The sequence below is a fragment of the Tasmannia lanceolata genome, unplaced genomic scaffold (genome assembly GCF_043159265.1).
Source record: "Tasmannia lanceolata isolate RefF3 unplaced genomic scaffold, GAP_Taslan_0.1 ptg000011l, whole genome shotgun sequence".
In the NCBI taxonomy this organism is placed as follows: domain Eukaryota; kingdom Viridiplantae; phylum Streptophyta; class Magnoliopsida; order Canellales; family Winteraceae; genus Tasmannia; species Tasmannia lanceolata.
In genome coordinates this window covers 20770424-20794020 of record NW_027518688.1, presented here as the reverse complement: position 1 = coordinate 20794020, position 23597 = coordinate 20770424, and the positions used below count along the sequence as shown (strand labels likewise).

The 23597-nt window shown below is 40.2% G+C and overlaps 2 protein-coding genes and 4 pseudogenes across 2 annotated transcripts; 5 read left to right on the top strand and 1 right to left on the bottom strand.

Annotated features, from left to right (window-relative positions):
* Positions 1-5864: 5864 nt before the first annotated feature.
* On the top strand, positions 5865-6489 carry LOC143886242 (auxin-responsive protein SAUR64 pseudogene; annotated as a pseudogene).
* A 1229-nt stretch (positions 6490-7718) lies between these two features.
* LOC143886239 (auxin-responsive protein SAUR64-like) lies at positions 7719-8389 on the bottom strand. Its single transcript, XM_077390184.1, has one exon. It carries the CDS (start codon positions 8302-8304, stop codon positions 7861-7863), a length of 444 nt encoding a protein of 147 aa, XP_077246299.1. The 5' UTR covers positions 8305-8389; the 3' UTR covers positions 7719-7860.
* Positions 8390-10399: 2010 nt separating this feature from the next.
* On the top strand, positions 10400-11215 carry LOC143886240 (auxin-responsive protein SAUR64 pseudogene; annotated as a pseudogene).
* Positions 11216-13836: 2621 nt separating this feature from the next.
* Positions 13837-14253, top strand: LOC143886011 (auxin-responsive protein SAUR64 pseudogene; annotated as a pseudogene).
* Positions 14254-16764: 2511 nt separating this feature from the next.
* On the top strand, positions 16765-17058 carry LOC143886010 (auxin-responsive protein SAUR36-like). Its single transcript, XM_077390017.1, has one exon. The coding sequence runs from the start codon at positions 16765-16767 to the stop codon at positions 17056-17058; it is 294 nt and encodes a 97-aa protein (XP_077246132.1).
* Positions 17059-19302: 2244 nt separating this feature from the next.
* On the top strand, positions 19303-19719 carry LOC143886008 (auxin-responsive protein SAUR64 pseudogene; annotated as a pseudogene).
* Positions 19720-23597: the final 3878 nt, after the last annotated feature.

The following is a 23597-nucleotide window of genomic DNA, read 5'->3' as shown; positions in this document are numbered from 1 at the left end:
GGGTTGATTGGTGGTGTGTGGAGGGAATTGAGTGTCATATGACGTTGGGTTCTTTATAAAAGTGACATTTAAAAGAAAAGACAAAATGCCTGACATGTATTATTTAGATGGGTTGGTGAAGGGGTTCTATCTTTATAGCTTTATTTATTATGAAGAGAATCCATGAAAATGTGTGGTTTTGAGACTGTTATGGAGGTAGGGGTTAATACCTGAAAGAAATGGGTCATCTTTTTGTGCAACTGCCCAAGAGATTTTTTCCACAAAATATCAACAGATTCTTTCTTGTAGATATGGTTGGGTTAGATGGGTTAGAACATTGATGAAACCCTTTGGCCTAACGGGTAAGTGGAACCAGGGTTGGGTTAGATGAGATCTCTTTCACAGATCTTCTACCCGCAAACTTTAGGGGGCTGGTGTTGGAACCCCTAAAATTAGGCACTTCCACCCATGTAATTTTGTGATGTATATTGAAAAGTATGTTTCCAACAGGACTCTGACATGGGTGGAAGTGCCTTAAATTTAGGAGTGGCAATACCAGAGCCTACCGTATAAACGTTATGTAGTTTGTTCTTGTCTATTCATCCTGGGATTTTGAGAATCATTGGGGTGAGCAAGTTTGGAAAGTGGCAATATCCTTCTGGCATTCATCAATGAAAAGTTGCTGAGAAGGTTATGTGTTGTTGCAAGGTACTTGAAGTTTCACCTACAGTTATATAGGTAATCTTAGGGTGACGATAAATTCGCACCCTGTAGGATAATTCACACCCCTCTTAATGTGATTCGCTGTCAAAAAGCGTTAAAGTATGCCACAATTCACATTATAAAGGGTGCGAATTATCCTACAGGGGGTGCAGATTTATCATCTCCCTAATCTTATGGTAATCGGGTAATCTGATCCGACTTTTATAGTTGTCAAGACACCTAGAAGATTCACATCAAGAAATGTTTTATATTTACAGAAGTTCTCTATAATAGAAGAGCATCAAACGTGGGTACTGAAGATTACTTTCACCAAAGAAACAGAGCTCATTGTTTGTTTCAAGGCCTTGTGTTATGCCTTGTGATTGCGGACTTTAGTCTTATGATATTAAGTTGGTGAAATTGTCAACAAGTCACTGAGAATTTATTGTGATAATTCCATTACGGTATTTTCTTTCCAAGAATAACAAATTGAGTAAGGTGTCATTGTATTTTGACATGATTGTTGCCAGGAAATATTGTTCAGAATCTTACAATGTCTGTGGAATGCATATGCACCGCACTTGTGTTGGTAGACTCAACGACCAAAGGATTGTCACTCAAGCTTATTAAAGAGCATATTGCATGCATAAGATCGGTGGACAAAGCTTACTAGTAGGCTTTGTGGGAGTCTGCATGAAGGTTCACACAATTGTGTTGTGATCACATTATGTTTTAATTGATTCAAAAATTTTATTTTATCTGCTATTCCAATATTAGATTTGTGCACATAAATGGATGTTATAAAAGAAGAAAAATGTCTGTAAAAGACATAATGTGGACCATAAGGTTAACTATATTCATGTTGGTGATGATACTGGTTCTGTGGACATGGGGAGATTATTGGATAGAATTAATCCAATGATTACATAATTTGTTGCTTTTGTCTTCACTGAACGGAATAGTTAAAAAAACTATTACACATAAAGTATGCAAGCCCACACCGGCCAAGTGGGAGATTGTTAGAATGTTAGCATTCATAGGTGGCCTTGGCGTGAGCCATTCTATGGAAACAATGGTCATGTGCCATTCTCAACACAGCAACATTCTTTCATTGGCATAAAGGTAGAAGGCAACATATGACTAACTTGGCCATTGCTAAGCATAGAGGCTAATTTTGAAAAGCAAGAAGCTTGATGGAAGCTCCTGCATATCAAATATAAATAGGCCATGGATCCCTCTTCCCATACTCTCATGAATGAAAATCACACATGCTCTCTCTCTCTCTCTCTCTCTCTCTCTCTCTCTCTCTCTCTATGTGTGTGTGTGTGTTTTTTGGAGAGCACGGAGAGCAAGTCCTCTTTTTCACATGAAAGAGTGGAGGTTTTCCATCCGCCATAAAGAGTACAAGGGGAGAGGAGTCTTCTGCGCGCTTCTCACTTAAGTTAAAGCATTCGAGAAGGATACCTCACGCCCTCACCTGAAAAGTTTTAGGGGGAACTGACTTCTACGATTAACGCTACCTCTCTTGCACTCTATTAAGCTAATTTTTTCTATGATTTTGATGGCCAAAGATCCAAAGTGGTCTGACCATAAGGTTTTTAGTTTTACAAACAAAAACTGTGAAGATGACATGGTACTTTTTCTCAGTGTAGCTATCATTCTTCATAGTCAGAATTCAGACCAGGAAAGATTGTGTCACCGAGCTGGTTATGCCTTTATTCTCAAACCAATCATCGACTCTGTTTCATTGTCTATACATGTGTGAAATAACCCAGTGAGGTCGAGCAACTCAAAACCAATTCTACTGATTGAATGCAGAAAAGATGTTATGGCTGTTTTATATTGTAGAGAGTTAAAAAAATTAATAGGCAAACAGAGGATCAATCATGTTAGTGGCAGTTTTGTCTATGTTGGGGGTGGAACCAATGCACAAACACGTAAGAGGTGGACCAAAGAAGAGTTGAAAATTGTTGGAAAGTTGCCTTATTTCCCACCCACCGTAGGTGGCTTGCGTGGGAAGGCAAGAGGCAAAGATAGAAACCCTCTTATTTGGGTTTCTTAGAAACAACTAAAAAGAGGAAGTGGCTTTCTTCTTTGGTGAGTGGAAAAATCAAGAGAGGGAAAGAGAAAAAGAAAAAGAGAAGAAAAAGAGAAGTGAAGAGAGAGAGAGAGAGAGAGACAAAGGGAGAAAAAGAAGAATAGAGAGTTTTCTTCTTGGGGTATTCTCTTGGGTACGATCTTAGGTTTGAGAAGCAAGGAAAGGGTTGCGGGTTTGTGGGTTTGTGATTAATCCATTGTAATCCTTATATATTGTTTTTTCTCATAGTGGAAGATCGTGTTTCTCGCCCATCGAGTAGGCTTTGCCGAACCACGTAAAATCTTGGTGTTCATCTTGTGACTTGATTTGCTTGTTTATTTTACTTTTCCGTTATACTTGTGCACGATCGGATCGGATTGCCCGGCGGATTTTCTCAACAAGTGGTATCAGAGCTCAGGTGGAGCGATCGTCGAGGCTGGGTGGAGTGATCGTGGGTGTTGTGATTGGATCGCGGTTAGAGTGATTTTTTGGGGTGGAAAGATTGTCAAAGAAGATTCTTGTTCGAGGTGGAGCGTTACACCGAGAAGTGCGAAGTAATCTGAGATGGCGGTAAAATCGAGTTCTACTTAGTTCAACATCGACAGATTTGACGAAAATGGCAGTTTCACCCTATGGCAGTTGAGGGTGAAGGACATCCTAGTTCAACAGGGCTTGGCTAAGGCGTTGAAGGGAAATGATGGAAAGCCGGAGAAGATGACGGGTGCCGAGTGGGAAGACATAGAGTCGAAGGCGGTCAGCACAATTCGACTATGTCTGACAGATAGCGTTATGTTTAACGTTATGGAAGAAGAAGATGCGCCTAAATTATGGGAGAAGTTGGAAAAGCTTTACATGTCAAAAAGCTTGGCCAACCGGTTGTATCTGAAGCGGCAATTGTACGGGTTGAAGATGCAGGAAGGCGAGGATCTTCTGGAACACATCACAGTGTTCAACGGGCTTGTGGATCAGCTCCACAAGGTTGACGAAAAGTTGAAGGAAGAAGACAATGCCCTTTTGCTTCTTACTTCTCTTCCTGATTCGTATGACAACCTGGTGATGAATTTATTGTATGGTAAGGATACGATAAAGTTGGAGGAAGTCACGGCGTCGCTCTTAGTGAATGAGATGCGGAAGAAACATGTTCTTGGTGCAAGTAAAGAGCATGGGTTGGTTGTTTATGGTGGGAATCAAAGAGGAAGGTCGTATGACAGGGGATCAGGAAAAGGCAGGTCAAGATCCAGAGTCGGCGGAAAGGGTGTACAATGTTACCATTGCAAGGAATATGGCCCACATTAAGCGAGATTGTCCAAAGCGAGCTGACCGGGTGGACAATGGTGCTACGAATGCTGTGGTGGCGGGAGAACAGAGCGAAGTATTTGGAGACGTTATCACAGTCTCCTCGGGTAATCACACTTCTCATGATGAGTAGATTCTAGATTTAGGTTGCTCTGTTCATGTATGCTCCAGGAAGGAATATTTTGATACGTTCCAAGAGACAAGGGCATGTGTAGTGTCCTTGGGTGATGGGTCTACTTGTGACGTCACAGGAGTTGGGATGGTGAAGATCAAGATGTTTGATGGAGTGGTTCGTACTTTGGGTGGTGTGACGTATGTCCCAAAGATGCGAATGAATCTAGTGTCTCTTGGCCTGTTGGACTCCAGAGGTTGCAGGATTTCAGCTGCAGGTGGAGCCATGAAAATCACACGCGGTTGTATGGTTCTGATGAAAGGAGAGAAGTGTGGTGGATTATATCGTCTGATTGGGGACACGGTGACTAGTGTTCCTAAGATCTCGATGGCTAGATGAAAACAGGGTAATGGCGTGCACACGCATATGGTCTCTTTCACAGTTGGTGCAGAGACAGGTTTCCAGGTTGCAGATGATGGTGAGAGGATGACAGTACCTGCGTTGGGGAGGATGGATCGAGATCCTTCTCCAAGGTTGACTAGGTGAGTCAACGGGTTGGCAGCTACACATGTGCATTGGCCATGTTGATCGAATCGGGAGGAGTCAGAACCAAGGTGATTCGAGGGTGTGCAGCTGGTACTTTAGAAGGCCAATGGTGGTTTGCGGTAATAGTGAACCGGTGGAGACATCAACGGAAAATCTTCAGGTGGCTGGGAGATAAGCCAAGGTGGAGATTGTTGGAAAGTTGCCTTATTTCCCACCCACCGTAGGTGGCTTGGGTGGGAAGGCAATAGGCAAAGATAGAAACCCTCTTATTTGGGTTTCTTGGAAACAACTAAAAAGAGGAAGTGACTTTCTTCTTTGGTGAGTGGAAAAATCAAGAGAGGGAAAGAGAGAAAAAGAAAAAGAGAACTGAAGAGAGAAGGACAAAGGGAGAAGAAGAAGAATAGAGGGTTTTCTATCCGGGTTTTCTTCTTGGGGTATTCTCTTGGGTTTCTCTTGGGGTTTTCTCTCGGGTTTTCTCTTGGGTACGATCTTAGGTTTGAGAAGCAAGGAAAGGGTTGCGGGTTTGTGATTAATCCATTGTAATCCTTGTATATTGTTTTTTCTCATAGTGAAAGATCGTGTTTCTCGCCCGTGGAGTAGGCTTTGTTGAACCACATAAAATCTTGGTGTTCATCTTGTGGCTTGATTTGCTTGTTTATTTTACTTTTCCATTATATTTGTGCACGATCGGATCGGATTGCCCTGCGGATTTTCTCAACAAAAATATATTATGTGTTGCCTACATGTGGGGCTCACTCAACTTATTCCAAAGTGTCCCTACTGCTCTCAAAATGGAGATAAAAACAGATTTTGGAGGACACAGAACCACAAAATTCAGCTAAAATCTTCTCCAGATCTTCCAGAATCACAAATGAGCTGCTGAACATTTTGTACCAATATGCTTTCTTGCTTAGAAAAAGTTTACCCATGTGGTAGCATGAGAGAGATTTAATACAAATTGGGCCCTCCCTTGATGATTAAATGGTCTGCTGATCAAAACTGAAACATGCCCATGTCCCAAAAGAGCCAAAAGTTTCCTCTTTATCTTCTCATCACATGTCTGCATCCTCTCCAACCCAACATAAGGAGAGTTACACCCACATGTAGTGTCTATTCTCTACCCTTGCCCCCATATAAGTTAGCCCCATTATAGCTTTCTACTCAACCACATCTTGAGGGTGATCAAAGAACAAAATCAGTCTTTTCTTTGTTGGTTAAGTGTTCCTAGAAGCCCATAAGGTAAGCCATGATCAACACTAAGATACTTGTGGAGTTGGCAAGAAGGTGGCAGAAGATAGCTACCCTAGGGAGGAGAAGACTCACATTGCCAAGAACCAGTGGCTCCATGAATTTGAGCACAAGTAGCAGAACAGTAGTCGAGAAGGGCCATTTTGTTGTGTACACCATAGATGGGAGACGTTTTGTGCTTCCCTTAGCACATCTTAACATCTCCATCTTCAAAGAGCTGTTGAAAATGTCAGAAGAAGAGTTTGGATTACCAGGCAATAGGCCTATCACATTGCCATGTGATGAGTTCTTCATGGGCTATGTTGTATCACTGATAGAGAGACGGGTGTGTAAAGTTATAGAGAAGGCTTTGCTCGTCTCCATAGCCACTAGTCGGTGTTCAGCGTCTTCCTTACTCTTGCATGGACAGACCAACCAAAAATTACTCGTTCATGGCTTCTGAATGGCAGGCGATACCATCGTCTCTTTTAGATTTACATTTGTACAAGATTCATACATTTTTATGCAATACAAAATCTTACACTTCCAAAATTTATAATTGATTAAAATCAGTTTTGTGTTCATCTCTGTTTGACTTCCATGGGAGGATAGTGCTATGAGAATGATCGATCTAGGGTTCGATGAAACAAGATAGATTGAGTTGCGGAGTTTGTTTTGAGTTTGTTCAGAAGTCACTTCTGTTAGATGAGATTATCGATCTCATCGTTGAATCGTTTAGGTGTTAGATTAGGCAACTAGGGTAGATGAAGTGGCTGGGCTAGATTGGGACACTAAGCTAAATGGAATTTTTTCTTTTCCTACTTACCATAATTCTTTTCTATTTTAAAGTTATTTTAGTCATGTTTCTAATTTTTATCTGTTGCTTTAGATAGACGATTAGGATTAACTAGTTAGCTAAGTTAGCATTTAAGTTTTCTATTTTTAGGTTTTAGCCATCTATATAATGTAATGACATTATGAAGGTAAAAGATAAATTTGAATAAAGTAAATTTTTGGAACATCCTTTGTGAAGAGCGCCTCCGCTTTTTCATGTGGTTGATGGAGCTCGGCTCCTTCACATGTCATGTTGGAGTTTTTCTTCAAAATCGTGGTATGGGTTTTTCAAACCCCCACGAGTTGTTCTAGTTGCTCTTTGAGTAATCTCCATCTTGTGTTGCTGCTGGACAGTCCCTGCATCATTGCCCTCAAAAGCCTAAATGCAAAAGAGCCTCCAAAGAGCAAGGTTCTAAAATAACCCTTAAGTAACCACTTTTAACATGTATAACGGGGATTACTGTTAAGTCTCTCTATGCACTACAACTCTTTCTAATCTTAGGCCCTTAGCTTGGAATTAACTTTAATTAGCCTTAATTCATAATTAGAAACCCCTAATACGAATTACACTAGGTTGGCAATGTAGGCCACCTAATGTATAATGTTTCCAACAATCAACTGTTGTACTATCATCGATTTGTATGATATTTATTTATCTCTATGGATCGATCTAGACCCAAGAATTATGGTTATACAATCCTAATCCCAGTTAGTATTTAATCTTTTCGAACGACAAGCCATCCACCAGATTACTGCTTCCAACACCTGATAGATGCCACTAGTATGGTGGTGATTCGCACAGACTGCCAAGTCACCATACGGATGCAAAATGTATGGTGAGATAAGGCGATAAGCCACAGGTTGGAACAGAGATGGAAACTGAATGTATCAAATAAAAAGAACAATCTCATTATCACAGTTCCCATGTGTAATGTCCAACATTGATGAAAGTAAATCATTCTTGAATAAAAACATAACTGTTCAAATGAAGTATAATATTTTGCACTGAATCAAAATTGTATGGATCATATACAGATGTAAAATTTTGAATAGACCATGGTTTGGTCCTACAATCAATATGGCTTTATTAGAAGCCATGGACAAGTAATTGTTGGTGGATCATTACTTGATTTTGTAAGCAAGATGTTGAGCAGCGGCTGGTGGCCATGGAGATTAGCAGAGCCTTCTCTACATCTTTAGACAAACGTCTCTGGACTAACGACACAATGTAGTCCATAAAGATCCTATCGCAGGGCAATGTAATTGGTCCATTGCCTGGTAATCCAAACTCGTCTTCTGACATTTTGAAGAGCTCTGTGAAGATGGGGTTGTTGAGATAAGCCAATGGAACCACAAAACGTCTTCCATCTGTGGTGTACACGACGAAATGGCCCTTCTCGGCTACTGCTCTGCTACACCAGTCCGAATATGTGGCGCCAGTAGTTCTCTGAAATGTGATTCTTCTCCTCCCTATGGCAGCTACCTTTCTCCACTTCCTTGCCATCTCCACAATTCTCTTAGTGTTGATCATGGTTTAGTCTATGAGCTAGAGGGAATGGTTTGAGCAACAACGTTAAGAGTAAGTTCTTGATTAACAAAGATGTGAGTGTTTAGAGATCAAAGATGGGAATCGGTTATATATATAGGAAGTTTACAAACTAGACACTGCATGTGTGGTGTGGCTTTCTTTATGTTGGGTTGTGGTGGGAGCAAAACCATGTGAAGAAGAGATAAAAGGGAGGTGGGCATGTTTTGATTTTGTTCATCCGTTGCCTCATCATCAAAAGAGGGCATAGTTTGCATTAAATCTCTTTGTTTTTGCTTGCCAGTTCAACAACATGTTGGGACCCTCCAAGGGGAACCAACATATATAGGAAGTGAATGATGGAAATCATGCCTTTGTTTCTTTCAAGCAAAAATATATGCACCAATCTGAAAAATGTTATTATGATTGTAAATCCGGATCAAACCATGAAAGCAGTAAAGAAAAAAGCAAAAACACAGACCACAACAATGCATATGGTTTGGCAGTGTGTATTCTCTATTTCCGCCATCACTTAATTTTTATGTTGCACCTAATCAAGCTTTTTCTTATTTCAAAACTACAAAAGCAGTGAAGAAAATAAAGCAAAAACATAGAAAACAAGAAAACTTGAATGGTTTGGCAGTGTGCATTTTCAATCTACCAACATGTAGGCTTCAGCCAATTTATGTTTACACCTTCTTAAGCTGGCTCCTATACCGTTGCACTATTGGGTGGCTAGGAGGCACCGATGTGGGAAGATTTTTTTTTTTTTTTTCTGAAAAAGGCAAGGAGCACATAGTCTGTAGACTTAAAAAGGTTATGGTTTATAACAGGCTTCTTTCCAATGATATCTAAAGTTCCGTGAGATAACTGCTGATGATATGTTACTTGTCAATAGTAGTTTATGCAAGTTGAATGTGACCAAATAACTCTTGTCTAGAAATTTTGTTATGAAAGATATATGTGAAGCGTCCAATGTGCTTGGAGTTCACAAAGAAGATGAGTTAAAGTGGGAGTAGAGAAAAGAATTTCTAATACTTTGGTAGTTAAAAGTTTCGTGTATGCTCGACATTGCTCGTCCATACTCATTCTAATATAGCCTGTGTAGTTGGCATGCATGGAAGGTACCAAAGTGATCTAGTTAAGTCTCATGTATGATCAAGTCCATACTCATCCTACTAAAGCCTATGTAGTCATGCTTAGAAGGTACGAAAGCAATCCTAGCAGATCATTGGAAAGCTTCCAAAAAGATTATGCATTGTCTTCAAGGGGCTCAAAGTTATATATGCCCATATATATGAGGTTAGATAGGCATGATTAGTTATTCTGATTCTGACTTTGTTGCTGGTCGGGATACTCCAAGATTTACATACGTTTTTATATTTATCAAAGGTGGCACCATTGGCTTACCCAATCGAGCATAGCAACACGTGGGAACCATATACTTTCACCTCAAAATATGTCCTAGTAAAACAGTTTTTTCTGAACTACACGATTTTCACATGAATGAATGACCGATATTTTGTGCTTTGTGGGTGCCAAACCTAGGACTCCCCTCCTCTGGTAGAATTTATTAGCAGAATCCCTCCAGGACCATTATCTTTCAGAAATAACATAACAATTGGCAATGGAAGGCTTATCACCATGAGGTGCACCCAGGTCTATTTTATGGTGCATGGTCTGTACAAACATGGAATTAGTGGATCAAAGAAGACATATTTGAATAGCAAGCATGCTTGGAGTCTATAGAGAAGTTGCCTTTGTTTGCCTAAGAAACACAGGCTTCAGTTAATTCACCCAAACTGTCTGACATTGTTAGTGAAAACAGACCAAGAAGCAGGGTACTAGTTGATAAAAAAAGAAAGACGATATTGCATTGAAAGATTTTGAATACATATTTTAGTAGACATTTAAAGGTCATGAATTTCCTTCCTAATAATCCATCAAAATGCAGTGCAAGTAAGAATAGAAACAAACAGATTTAATAATTTATTTGTTAGAAGCAGTACTGATTTGACCCAATATGTTGTTAAATAGGTTAGCACAAATAATATTGGGTTAAATAGGTTAGCCAAAAAATAGGGACAGGCATTGCAAACTGGCCCTCCCTTGATGAGGCGACAGCTGAACAAAATCAAAACATGCCCACCTCCCTCTTACTCTTCTTCACATGGCTTTGCATCCTCTACAACCCACCATAATGAAAACCCACACCTCACATGTAGTGTCTAGTTTCTACAATTCCTTGCATATATATAACCAATTCCGATAGTTGATCTCTTAACACTAACAAATCTTTGGTAATCAAGAACTCTCTCTTTCCTTTGTTACTCAAACCATTCCCTCTAGCTCAGATTAAACCATGATCAACAGTAAGAGAATTGCGGAGATGGGAAGGAAGTGGGGGAAGGTAGCTGCCATAGGGCGGAGAAGAATCACATTTCAGAGAGAACTAATGGCCCAGTAGTGGAGAAGGGCCATTTCGTTGTGTACACCACAGATGGAGGACGCTTTGTGGTTCCCCTAGGATATCTCAACAGCCCCATCTTCACAGAGTTGTTCAAAATGTCAGAAGACGAGTTTGGATTACCAGGCAATGGGCCAATTACATTGCCCTGCGATGCAATCGTAATGGACTACATCGTGTCATTGGTCCAGAGACGTTTGACTAAAGATGTAGAGAAGGCTCTGCTCATATCCATGGCCACTGGCCGCTGCTCAACATCTTGCTTACAACATCAAGGACTGATCAACCAACAATTACTTGTCCATGGCTTCTAAAGAAGACATATTAATTGTAGGACCAAAACATGGTCCATTCAAATTTTACATCTGTATATGATCCATACAATTTTGATTCAATTGAAAATATTACACTTCGTTAGAAAATTTACTCTTCATTCAAGAATGATTTAACAATCTATCTGTACCCCAACAAATGACCAGTTGTAGTCACCTTGCGTATGGCACATGTTCTGTTGACAACCAATTCAAGTAGTATGTGGTCTATAGCTAGCCCCACACCCGGAAGGGTGTGGCTCTTTGGCGTAAAGTCATGGGTTTGCTCCCCAGTGACGAGCGTTCGAATCCCCCCTTGCTTACCCGATGCGCATGGTTTCCGGGTGATTGCACGCATCCGTAGGGAAATAGTCCTACCCCTGAAGGGGGTGGGGACACCCTTCGTTACCAAAAACAAAGAAAAAAGAAATATATATATATATATATATATATATATATATATATATATATATATATATATATATATATAGGCAGATTTGTGGACAAATAATGTCTGTCCATTTTGACCTCCACAAATGGATGGGTTAGGATGATCCTATGGAGCTGATTTTTGGTACACACCCTATCTATGATAAGGCCTTGCAAATGTTATCAGCGCTACTGTATTTTGATGAGGGCATTCCCACTTTATTAAAGTACGGTATGGCCCGCACCATAGGATGATCCAAACCGTCCATTAGATGGGCCACAGCCTAAATAGGTTGTGCCCCAAAAATCATTTCCATATGTTGACCCTAACACTAAAATCTATAGCGGGTTAGGATCAACCCTCTAACATTCAGATCGGAGGGTTAGGATCAACCTATAGAAATGGTTTTTGGGGCACAACCTATTTAGGCTGTGGTCCATCTAATGGATGGTTTAGATCATCCTATGGTGCCGGCCAGACCGTACTTCTAATAAAGCAAGAGTGCCCTCATCAAAATACAGTAGTGCTGATAATATTTCCCTAAATTTATATTCCAATGTCATTGCAATTTTTGGCTGTTGAAATTACTTTTTTTAAACTTGGAATTTATCAAGGAACCCAGGCTGGCACCTTAAATTTTATTGATGAATGAAAAAAGTACAAGATGGGGACATACCACCTTACCTGAAGCTCAACGAAAAAAGAAAAAATATTTGCCTAGTCAGGAACACCTAGAAAGTCACATCTCATGGCACCCCTAGCCAATCTAGGGTGATCTTTCCATTGGTAAAACACGCTGTTACCTTTATTGTCACAAGCAAACGTTGCAAGAGCAAATGTCAGATATCTCATCTCTGTAGTTTCTATGTATTGATGAGACATAATTGGCTTAATATTGGTGAATGATCGATATTGGTGAAATAACTTAAACCTCCTTAATTGTTTGATTAAACATTGAAAAATATCATTAGGATTCTAAAGATCATTAAATTTTAAGAAGGGTACAACTATCTTGAAAATTACATACCAGTTTGTTGAGATTCGATTCTATAGAAGCCGGTAGGGCTATGGGATACAGCAAGAAACATTTTTGTTGGAATTGAACCAACTAGATGGAGTGAGAATATTAGATTCAAGAGAAGAAACTTGTTCTCCTATGCTAAATACACAAGGAATGAAGGCCAAGTTATTGTACTAGTCTCAAGACTACTACAATAAAATGGTTTGTAAAAGAAGTAGATGCAAGGCCTAAATTATAGGCTATACAAAACGTAATGCAAGTGATTATAGAAACATCAGTAAAAGTAGATCCACTTCTTTGAGGCTCATCTTTTCTTTCAATCCGGTAAAACAGTTTTAATGATTTATTTGTTGGAAGCAGTACTGATTTGACCCAATATGTTGTTAAATAGGTTACCAAAAATATAGGGACAGGTATTGCAAACTGGCCTTCCCTTGATGATGAGGTAATGGCTAAACAAAATCGAAACATCCTCACCTCCCAAAACATCCCACTTCATTTTCACATGGCTTTGCATCCTCTACAACCCAACATAAAGAAAGCTACAACTCACATGTAGTGTCTACTCTCTACCCTTCCCTGCCTATATGTATTCGACTCCCATCATTTCTCTCTACTCAACACAACCACATCTTTAGATACCCAAGAACAGAAATTTTTTCTTTGTTTCTCTAACTGTTCCATCTACCTCATCAATTAAACTGTTAGGCCTAAAATCGGTAACAGGTTATGGTAGGGCTGGGTCGTCCGAGCTAACAAGCCACGACTGAGGGGCTGGTTGAGTCCTGCGCTGCACAAGAGTACAGACAAGAAAGAAAAGGGTCAGAGGACCAACCCGGAGTGATACTCCGGACGGGCGCTTCGACACTCAAGTCAGTATGAGCAGGAGTGCAGAGCAATGTCAGAGCAAAAGCTTAGAGTTTTGGTTCTCAGATTTTTCAGGACCCTCACCTTAGCACAAGTGAAGGCTATTTATAGTGATTCTGAGCCACCTGTCTAGGACAGGTGGTAGTTCTGAGCCACCTGTCCAAGACAGGTGGTGGCCTCTGTATGGACCAGGTCTCATACCTAAGGAGGGCAGGTGGAGGTCCCTGATTAGTCCAGGTGCCACACCTAGTGGAGACAGGTGTTGGCCTTCCAACGGCCCTTGTGAGGGCCACGTGCGAGCAGCTAATTGGATGCTGAGTTCGGACCCCTCAATGCTGAGTTCGGACCCCTCGATGCTGAGTTCGGACCCCTCAGTGCTGAGTCCGGATTCCCTCAGTGCTGAGTCCGGACCCCCATGATAAACACAAAGAGAATTATGGAGATGGCAAGAAAGTGGAGGAAGGTAGCTGCCATAGGGAGGAAAAGAATTTCATTAGCAAGAACTAGTGGTGACGCGGTTAAGAGCAGTTGTGGCCGAGCAGTAGTAGAGAAGGGCCATTTCGTGGTGTATACCACAGATGGACGACGCTTTGTAGTTCCCTTGGCATATCTCAACAGCCCCATCTTCACAGAGCTGTTCAAAATGTCAGAAGACGAGTTTGGATTACCGTGCAATGGGCCAATTACATTGCCCTGCGATGCAATCTTTATGGACTACATTGTGTCGTTGGTTCAGAGACGTTTGTCTAAAGATATAGAGAAGGCTCTGCTCATCTCCATGGCCACCAGCCGCTGCTTAACATCTTCCTTACAAAATCAAGGACTGATCCACCAACAATTACTTGTCCCTGTCTTCTAAAGAAGCAATATTAATTGTAGGACCAAAACATGGTTACCTCTGTATAAGACCCATACAATTTTTATTCAATGCAAAACATTATACTTAATTTGAAAATTTTACGCTCGAGTCAAGAATGATTTACTTTCATCAATGTTAGGCTTTACATATGGCAACTGTAATAATCTGGTGGGCCAACCATGGATGGCCCTTTGCTCTGACACGCGACAAATTGGACAGTCATCCTCGTTGAAAATACTATATATTTGCTGGGCTTAGGATTGTTTAACCATAGCTCTTGGATCTAGATTGATACATAGAGATGAATAAATACTATACAAACTGATGACAGAACATACAGTTCATTATTGGAAACGTTTTCGATTGGTGACGCACATTGCCAATATAGTGCAATTAGGATTAGATTTTTCTAATTAGGGTCTAATGGAAATTAAAGTTAATCCCAACTAAGGATCTAAGATTAGAAAGAGTCGCATATCACGGGTAGACCTAACCTTAATCTCCTGTTATACATATTAAGAGTGGTTGCTTAATGGGAGCAACAAACATTAAGAGAGAAGAGTGCTTTTGGGTCTGTTTGGATGCATCATTCATGTATCCGGTAGAGTTTTGGGGCAAGTAGGCAATAGGGACGAGACAAAATCACGAGCCATTAAAGAATCCCAAGCAACATCATAGGAAATCCACATTAACTCTTTGATATTCTAGCTTAGATATTAAGGACTATAGAAAACACAAATGATTTGCATTTTCCACACATAATAACTACCCTAGAAAGGAATGGGTCCTTTGGAAAGATAGGAATGCAAGAGTCTTCAAGAATCATGTAAAAAGGTCATCCTATCTATACTTTAAGGTGGTACCTCTGACTATATCTCGGGCTAGAGTCATCCCTTGCTTGAAATTTGTATCGGCCTTTGACCTATTGAATGAATAGAAGGAGATTTGCCTTACTGTAGAGCAAGGTCAGAATACGGTGCAAATTTAGGAGCCACCTTCCCCCCTCTCCTGGCTTTTGGAAGCTTAATTTCCTAATTTTGATGGATAGAGTTTCGGGAATACGGGTCCTGCCGGCATTGGGGGTGTCCTAAGAAGTCAACAGGGAGGAGATCCACATTGACTCTTTGATATTCTAGCTTAGACATTAAGGACTATAGAAAACACAAATGACTTACATTTTCCGCACATAATAACTACGCCTAGAAAGGAATGGGTCCTTTGGAAAGAACGGAATGCAACAGTCTTCCAAGTAAAAAGGTCTTCCTATCTATACTTTAAGGTGGTAGCTCTGACTATATCTTGGGTTAGAGTCATCCCTTGCTTGAAATTTGTATCGGCCTTTGACCCATGGAATGAACAGAAAGAGATTTGCCTTACTGTAGAGCAAGGTCAGAATACGGTGCAGATTTAGGAGCCACCTTCCCCCCTCTCCTGGATTTTGGAAGCTTAATTTCTTAATTTTGATGATATAGTTTGGGGAATATGGGTCCTGCCGGCATTGAGGGTGTCCCAAGAAATTAGGCAAGAGATGTTTTGTGGGCGTTTGCTAGTCCTATTGGCATTGCACATGCAAGTGAGGCGGAGGTGCGTGCAGTACACCATCATACTATTATACAAAGAATGCCTGCATAAGGTCGTGGTAGAAGGGGACACTTAATGTTATCCGTTGGCTCAATGGCTCTCTTCTTCGTCCTTGGAGATTTGACCGCTATTTCAATGAAATTCTTGATTGGATGGGTTCATCTTCTACTGCTTTTCATCATGTTAGAAGATTTGCAAATGGTGTGGCCTATAGTCTTGTAAGGAGGGGGTGGCTATGGAATCTTCAGCTAGAATTGTTTGATTCCATGCCTTGTTGCGTCTTTATTCTATTGCTTGTTCTTTTGCGCTTTGTTCTTTCAGTATCGACCATCTTGATCTTTTTTTCATTTATATATAGATGCTATCATTAAAAAAATATTAATAACTACCCTAGAAATCTACAAAGACTTTCCAAAAAATCATACACATTGATTTAGATTAACAATTTCCAACATGATCGGGACTGCAATCACAATAGCAGTTTTCAGATTGGTGCATATTTACTGCTTGAAAGAAGTAATAAAAAGGCATGATTTCCATCATTCCCTTCCTATATTTGTTGTTTCCCCTTGGTGAGAATACATTGGGCCTAGAATGTAGTTGAACTGGGCAGCAAAAACAAAGAGATTTAATGCAAACTATGCCCTCTATTGATGATGAGGCAGACAGCTGAACAAAATCAAAACATGCCCACCTTCCTCTTCTCTTTTTCACATGGTTTTGCATCCTCCACAACCCAACATAAAGAAAGCCACACCTCACATGCAGTGTCTAGTTTCTACACTTCTTTGTGTATATATAACCGTTTCCCATCCTTCATCTCTAAACACCCACATCTTTAGTAATCAAGAACTTGATCATTTTTATTCCTCAAACGATTCCCTCTAGCTCATAGATTAAACTATGATCAACACTAGGAGAATTGTGGAGATGGCAAGAAAGTGGAGGAAGGTAGCTGCATTAGGGAGGAGAAGAATCACATTTCAGACACCTAATGGTGCGATATATTCAGGTGGGTGTAGCGGAACTGTAGTGGAGAAGGGCCATTTCGTTGTGTACACCACAGATGGAAGGCGTTTTGTGGTTCCATTAGCATACCTCAACAACCCCATCTTCACAGAGCTGTTCAACATGTCCGAGGACGAGTTTGGATTACCAGGCAATGAGCCAATTACATTGCCGTGCGAAGCAATCTTTATGGACTATGTTGTGGCATTGGTCTGAAGACGTTTGTCTAAAGATGTAGAGAGGGCTCTGATCGCCACCATGGCCACCGGCTGCTGCTCAACATATTGCTTACAACATCGTGGACTGATTAACCACCAATTACTTGTCCATGGCTTTTGAAGGGCCAATGTCCTCTCTCAATTTTCATCTGTATATAACGTATGCATTTTTTATTCAATACAAAATCTTCTACTTCATTTACAAGTTCATGGTTGTGCAAGTCCAGTGGCAAATCCATATTTTTACTTAATCTTTCCCCTTCCATTAAAGATCTGTAATGACTCAGTAGCTTCTGATATTTTTTATTATGGTAAAAATGAGAGGTTGTACTCGGAACTACCCTGATTAATTTAGCTTCCCCCAATCTCCACTGTACACATGGTATGTACCATGTGTCAAGTGAAATACTCTGGACAATATCTCCCCGATACGACAATTCTCATTGCTCAAACAAAGAACTTTTTCATGTCAAATGTAACTATTGATCATTGTTTTATCCATCTATTTGCAGACCATTGGTCTGATTGCTACAACTGCCATGCTTCCTACCGTTGCACAATATTGGGTGGCTAGGAGGCACCGATGTGGGAAGATTTTTTTTTTTTTTTCCTGAAAAAGGCAAGGAGCACATAGTCTGTAGACTTAAAAAGGTTCTGGTTTATAACAGGCTTCTGTCCAATGATATCTAAAGTTTCGCGAGATAACTGGTATATATAGCTTAAGGTCAGTCGGGGCAAATTCATCATCCTAGTGTTATACACTGATGATATGTTACTTGTCAATAGTAGGTTATGCACGTTGAATGTGACCAAATAACTCTTATCTAGAAATTTTGTTATGAAGGATATATGTGAAGCGTCCTATGTGCTAGGAGTTCACAAAGAGGAATGAGTTAAAGTGGGAGTAGAGAAAAGAATTTCTTTTGCTTTGGTAGTTAAAAGTCTCGTGTATGCTCGTCCATACTCATTCTAATATAGCCTTTGTAGTTGGCATGCATGGAAGGTACCAAAGTGATCTAGTTAAGTCTCATGTATGATCAAGTCCATACTCATCCTACTAAAGCCTATGTAGTCATGCTTAGAAGGTACTAAAGCAATCCTAGCAGATCATTGGAAAGCTTCCAAAAAGATTCTGCATTGTCTTCAAGGGGCTAAAAGTTATATGCCCATATATATGAGGTTCGATAGGCATGATTAGTTATTCTGATTCTGACTTTGTTGGTGGTCGGGATACTCAAAGATTTACATACGCTTTTATATTTATCAAAGGTGGCACCATTGGCTTACCCAATCGCTCATAGCAACACATGGGAACCATATACTTTCACCCCAAAATATATCCTAGCAAAACAGTTTTTTCTGAACTACACGATTTTCACATGAATGGATGACCGATATTTTGTGCTTTGTGGGTGCCGAACCTAGGACTCCCCTCCTCCGCTAGAATTTATTAGCAGAATCCCTCCAGGACCATTCTCTTTAAGATTTAACATAACAATTGGCAATGGAGGGCTTATCACCATGAGGTGCACCCAGGTCTATTGTATGGTGCATGGTCTGTACAAACATGGAATTAGTGGATCAAAGAAGAGATATTTGAGTAGCAAGCATGATTGGAGTCTATAGAGAAGTTGCCTTTGTTTGCTTAAGAAACACAGGCTTCAATCAATTTACCCAAACTGTCTGACATTGTTAGTGAAAACAGACCGAGAAGCAGGGTACTAGTTGATAAAAAAAGAAAGACGATGATATTGCATTGAAAGATTTTGAATACATATTTTAGTAGACATTTAAAGGTCATGAATTTCCTTCCTAATAATCCAACAAAATGCAGTGCAAGTAAGAATAGAAACAAACAGATTTAATGATTTATTTGTTAGAAGCAGTACTGATTTGACCCAATATGTTGTTAAATAGGCTAGCACAAATAATACTGGGTTAAATAGGTTAGCCAAAATATAGGGACAGGCATTGCAAACTGGCCCTCCCTTGATGAGGCGACAGCTGAACAAAATAAAAACATGCCCACCTCCCTCTTACTCTTCTTCACATGGCTTTGCATCCTCTACAACCCACCATAATGAAAACCCACACCTCACATGTAGTGTCTAGTTTCTACAATTCCTTGCATATATATAACCAATTCCCATAGTTGATCTCTTAACACTAACAAATCTTTGGTAATCAAGAACTCTCTCTTTTCTTTGTTTCTCAAACCATTCCCTCTAGCTCAGATTAAACCATGATCAACAATAAGAGAATTGCGGAGATGGGAAGGAAGTGGGGGAAGGTAGCTGCCATAGGGCGGAGAAGAATCACATTTCAGAGAACTAATGGCCCAGCAGTGGAGAAGGGCAATTTCGTTGTGTACACCACAGATGGAGGACGCTTTGTGGTTCCCCTAGGCTATCTAAACAGCCTCATCTTCACAGACTTGTTCAAAATGTCAGAAGACGAGTTTGGATTACCAGGCAATGGGCCAATTACATTGCCCTGCGATGCAATCGTTATGGACTACATTGTGTCATTGGTCCAGAGACGTTTAACTAAAGATGTAGAGAAGGCTCTGCTCATCTCCATGGCCACTGGCCGCTGCTCAACATCTTGCTTACAACATCAAGGACTGATCAACCAGCAATTACTTGTCCATGGCTTCTAAAGAAGCCATATTAATTGTAGGACCAAAACATGGTCTATTCCAATTTTACGTCTGTATATGATCCATACAATTTTGATTCAATTGAAAATATTACACTTCGTTAGTGTGATGACATGAAATAGTGAAGAAAAGAATAAGAGAAAAAATCAATCTGTATGTTCATATACAACGGTTACATATACATGTAGATCTTACAAGAGCCAACTAAAGAAACTATGAACCTAAACAGCTATATTCTATACATGGAATGTTCTAAACAGGAAATAATATATAATGAAGGGAATAAGACAATCAAGCTAATCAAGATATACATAGAATGTAATATCTGTGCTTGTCGTTCACTCATGAGGCAATCAAGATATACATAGAATGTATATCTGTGCTTGCCGTTCACACCCCCCCTCAAACTCAAGATGCTTTTGAATGCATTTGAAGTTTGGAAACTAGAAAATGCAAATGAGGGGAGGAATGAGACTTGGTAAATAAATCTGCAATTTGATGTTCTGATGGTATAAACGGCAAGGAAATCGTCTTCCATAACACATGATCACGAATAAAATGACAATCAACTTCAATGTGTTTGGTGCGTTCATGGAAGACATCATTGTGAGCGATCTGAAGAGCACTTTTGTAGAATGGGCAAGAGCACGATATTCAGCTTCAGTACTGGAGCGAGCAACTACTGTTTGCTTCTTACTTTTCCATGAGATAAGTGAATCTCCAAGAAAGACACAAAATCCAATTGTGGAACGTCGATCGGTAAGCATAATCAACATCAGAGTATGCACGAAGAGTAAGTGATGACTTGGAAGAGTAAAGGAGCCCTTGAAACATCGTGCCCTTAAGGTATCGTAAAATCCTGAGAACGACAGCAAAATGAACAGAGCGAGGTTTTGCCATAAACTGACTGACAATGTGGACGGCATAACTAATATCAGGCCGAGTAATGGTGAGATAATTGAGACTCCCGACCAGCTGGCGATACAAAGTAGGATTAGGAAGAAGGTTGACATCAGAAGGTCGAAGCTTCACATTTAATTCAAGAGGAGTATCTACTACCTTAGCATCAGTAAGACCGGCTCGACTGATAATATCAGATGCATACTTGACTTGCAAAAGAAAATATCCAGTGGCCGTGAAATCAACTTCTATCCCAAGAAAGTAGCGAAGAGTACCTAGATCTTTCATCTCAAAACATTTGTGCAGATGATTCTTAGCGTCATTAATGCCACGTAGATCATCACCAGTAATAACCATATCATCAACATATAAAAGTAGAATGACGAGTCCACGAGCTGATCTTTGAATGAACATAGCAGAGTCATAGGCACTTTGAGAAAAACCATAGTGAAGAATGGCAGTACGAAATTTCTCAAACCAGGAGCGAGGGGCTTGTTTGAGACCATATAAGGCACGATTAAGTTTGCAAGCTTGTCGAGGCTTATGTGAAAGACCAGGAGGAGGCTGCATGTACACTTCTTCATGAAGATCACCATTTAGGAAGGCATTTTTAACATCCATTTGATGCAATGACCAGTGCTGAGTAGAGGCAACTGCAATAAGTGTTCGGACAGTCGTCATACGAGCAACAGGGGCAAATGTCTCCTCGTAGTCAATTCCATACTCTTGGGTGAAACCTTTAACAATGAGGCGAGCTTTGTACCTTTCAATAGATCCATCTAATTTTGTTTTGATCTTATAAACCCATTTACACCCTACAACAGACTTTCCAGGAGGAAGATCTACAAGGTCCCAAGTATGAGTATTTTGTAAGGCTGTAAGCTCTTCTGCCATAGCTTGCTGCCATTTTGGGTCAGAGGCAGCCTCTCGGTAAGATTGAGGCTCGTAAAGAGACAAAATAGTAGATAGAAAACAATGATAATCCTTAAGTTTGGCTGGAGGATGGCGTTCACGTTGCGGGTAGTGATGTGTACGAACATGTGATGGATCACTTGTAGAGGCAGTCTCGTTGGTGTCAGGCATAAACTGATCAATAGAAGAATCAGGAGTTGTAAGATTTTGGAGAGTAGGGGAATTGTTAGGAGACTCATAAGAGATATCAGAAGGAACATCAGGAAAGGGGTCAATAGGTTGAAGAGATTCAGAAGATGGATTGGAGGAGAGGGAATAAAATGGTATTTTTTCCCAAAATACAACATGCCCAGAAATTCTTAATTTGTTTGCTTCAGGATCGTAGCAATGATAGCCTTTTTGTTGAACGTCATAGCCTAAAAACACACAAATGGTACTTCTTTTACTCAACTTATGTCGCTCTCGTGTAGGAAGAAGTACAAAACATGTGGATCCGAATACTCAAAGTTCAGAGTAGTCGGGAAGATATTGATAAAGACGTTCAAAAGGTGATATACCAGCAGTGATGGATGAGGGAATCCGATTAATGAGAAAGACCGAAGTTTGAACAGCTTCACCCCAGAACTTACAAGGGACGGAAGATGAGAGAAGTAGTGTTCTGGCTGTCTCAATAATATATATGACGATGTTTCCGTTCCGCCACACCATTTTGTTCAGGTGTATCAGTGCAAGACAACTGGAGAAGAGTACCTTTATTTTTTAGAAAAGCATGAAATGCAGCTGGCATGTATTCTCCCCCAGAGTCGGAACGAAATTTTTTAATGGATTTGGAAAACTGAGTTTTTACCATAGTAGCAAATTCAATATAAACACGTAAAAATTCAGAATGCAACAGATAAAGCCAAGTATAACGTGAATAGTCATCAATAAAAATAACATAATATTTACTACCCCCCCATAGAAGAGACATTAGTAGGCCCCGAAACATCAGAGTGTACTAAGTCAAATGGAGATAAGGAAATAGACTTCTAGAAAATGGCAAGGCTGGTTGTTTAGCCAGTTTACAATTGACGCAACATAATTCTTTTTCTACTTGTACTGGTCCTAACAATCTTTTATTGATCATGTAACGAAGACGTAGTGAAGAAACATGACCCAGTCGAGAGTGCCATGTCATGAAAGAAGAAGATCCTGAAGTGAGGCAGCTACCAACGAGGGATGAAGAGTTGGAGGAATATGAAGTGCATCTACGCAAAATAATCGACCAATTTTACTGCCTGTCCCAACTTGTTTCCCCGTCAAGTGATCCTGTACAATACAACCAGAAGATGAAAAGATAACATCAAAACCATGATCACATAGTTGGCCTAGAGAGATTAAATTCATTGAGAGTTGAGGAACAAGAAGAACATCAGGTAGAGAAAGCATGGAAGAGGAATTAATCATCCCAATATGACTAGCAGTAATGGTAGATCCATTTGCAGTATAAATGATAGGAGACGTAATTGGCCGAGGATTTTGGAATGAGCGCATATCATAGGACATGTGATGAGAAGCACCAGAGTCAAAAAATCAATTACTTGAATAAATACCTGAAGGTACCGAGAAAGCAGAGGCAGTAGGAGTGAGATTACCAATCTGTGAGATAGCTTGTTGAATCATCTCCTGTACAATATCTGGTGTAAGTTGTCAATGAGTTGTAGAAAGATCAGATGGAGTCTTCTTAGATGAAGCCGCTGAGGTTAGACGAGTATCAGAAGCATTCACAAAGTGAGTAATCCCCTTCCTTTTGTTGCGCATATTGTTAGAGGTTGGTGAAGGACAATTTGTTACCATATGTCCATATTCTTTGCAGTAGATGCATTGAATTTTGGACATATCTTGATATCCTTGAGTTGATTTGCCCTTTGAGTAATTACCTCTTGGAGGAAGTGTAACAGCTAAGACTTAAGCTGGGTTTGGAAGAAGACCTTTACGGGTCTCTTCAGCAAGTAATTCTGATAAAGCACTTTCAACAGTTGGGAGGGGCGAACGATGAAGAATTGTGGCACAAATTGTCTCAAAGT

Coding starts and splice junctions, on each gene's coding strand:
- LOC143886239 (XM_077390184.1), bottom strand. CDS start 8,304: ATGATCAACACTAAGAGAATTGTGGAGATGGCAAGGAAGTGGAGAAAG.
- LOC143886010 (XM_077390017.1), top strand. CDS start 16,765: ATGGCAAGAAAGTGGAGGAAGGTAGCTGCATTAGGGAGGAGAAGAATC.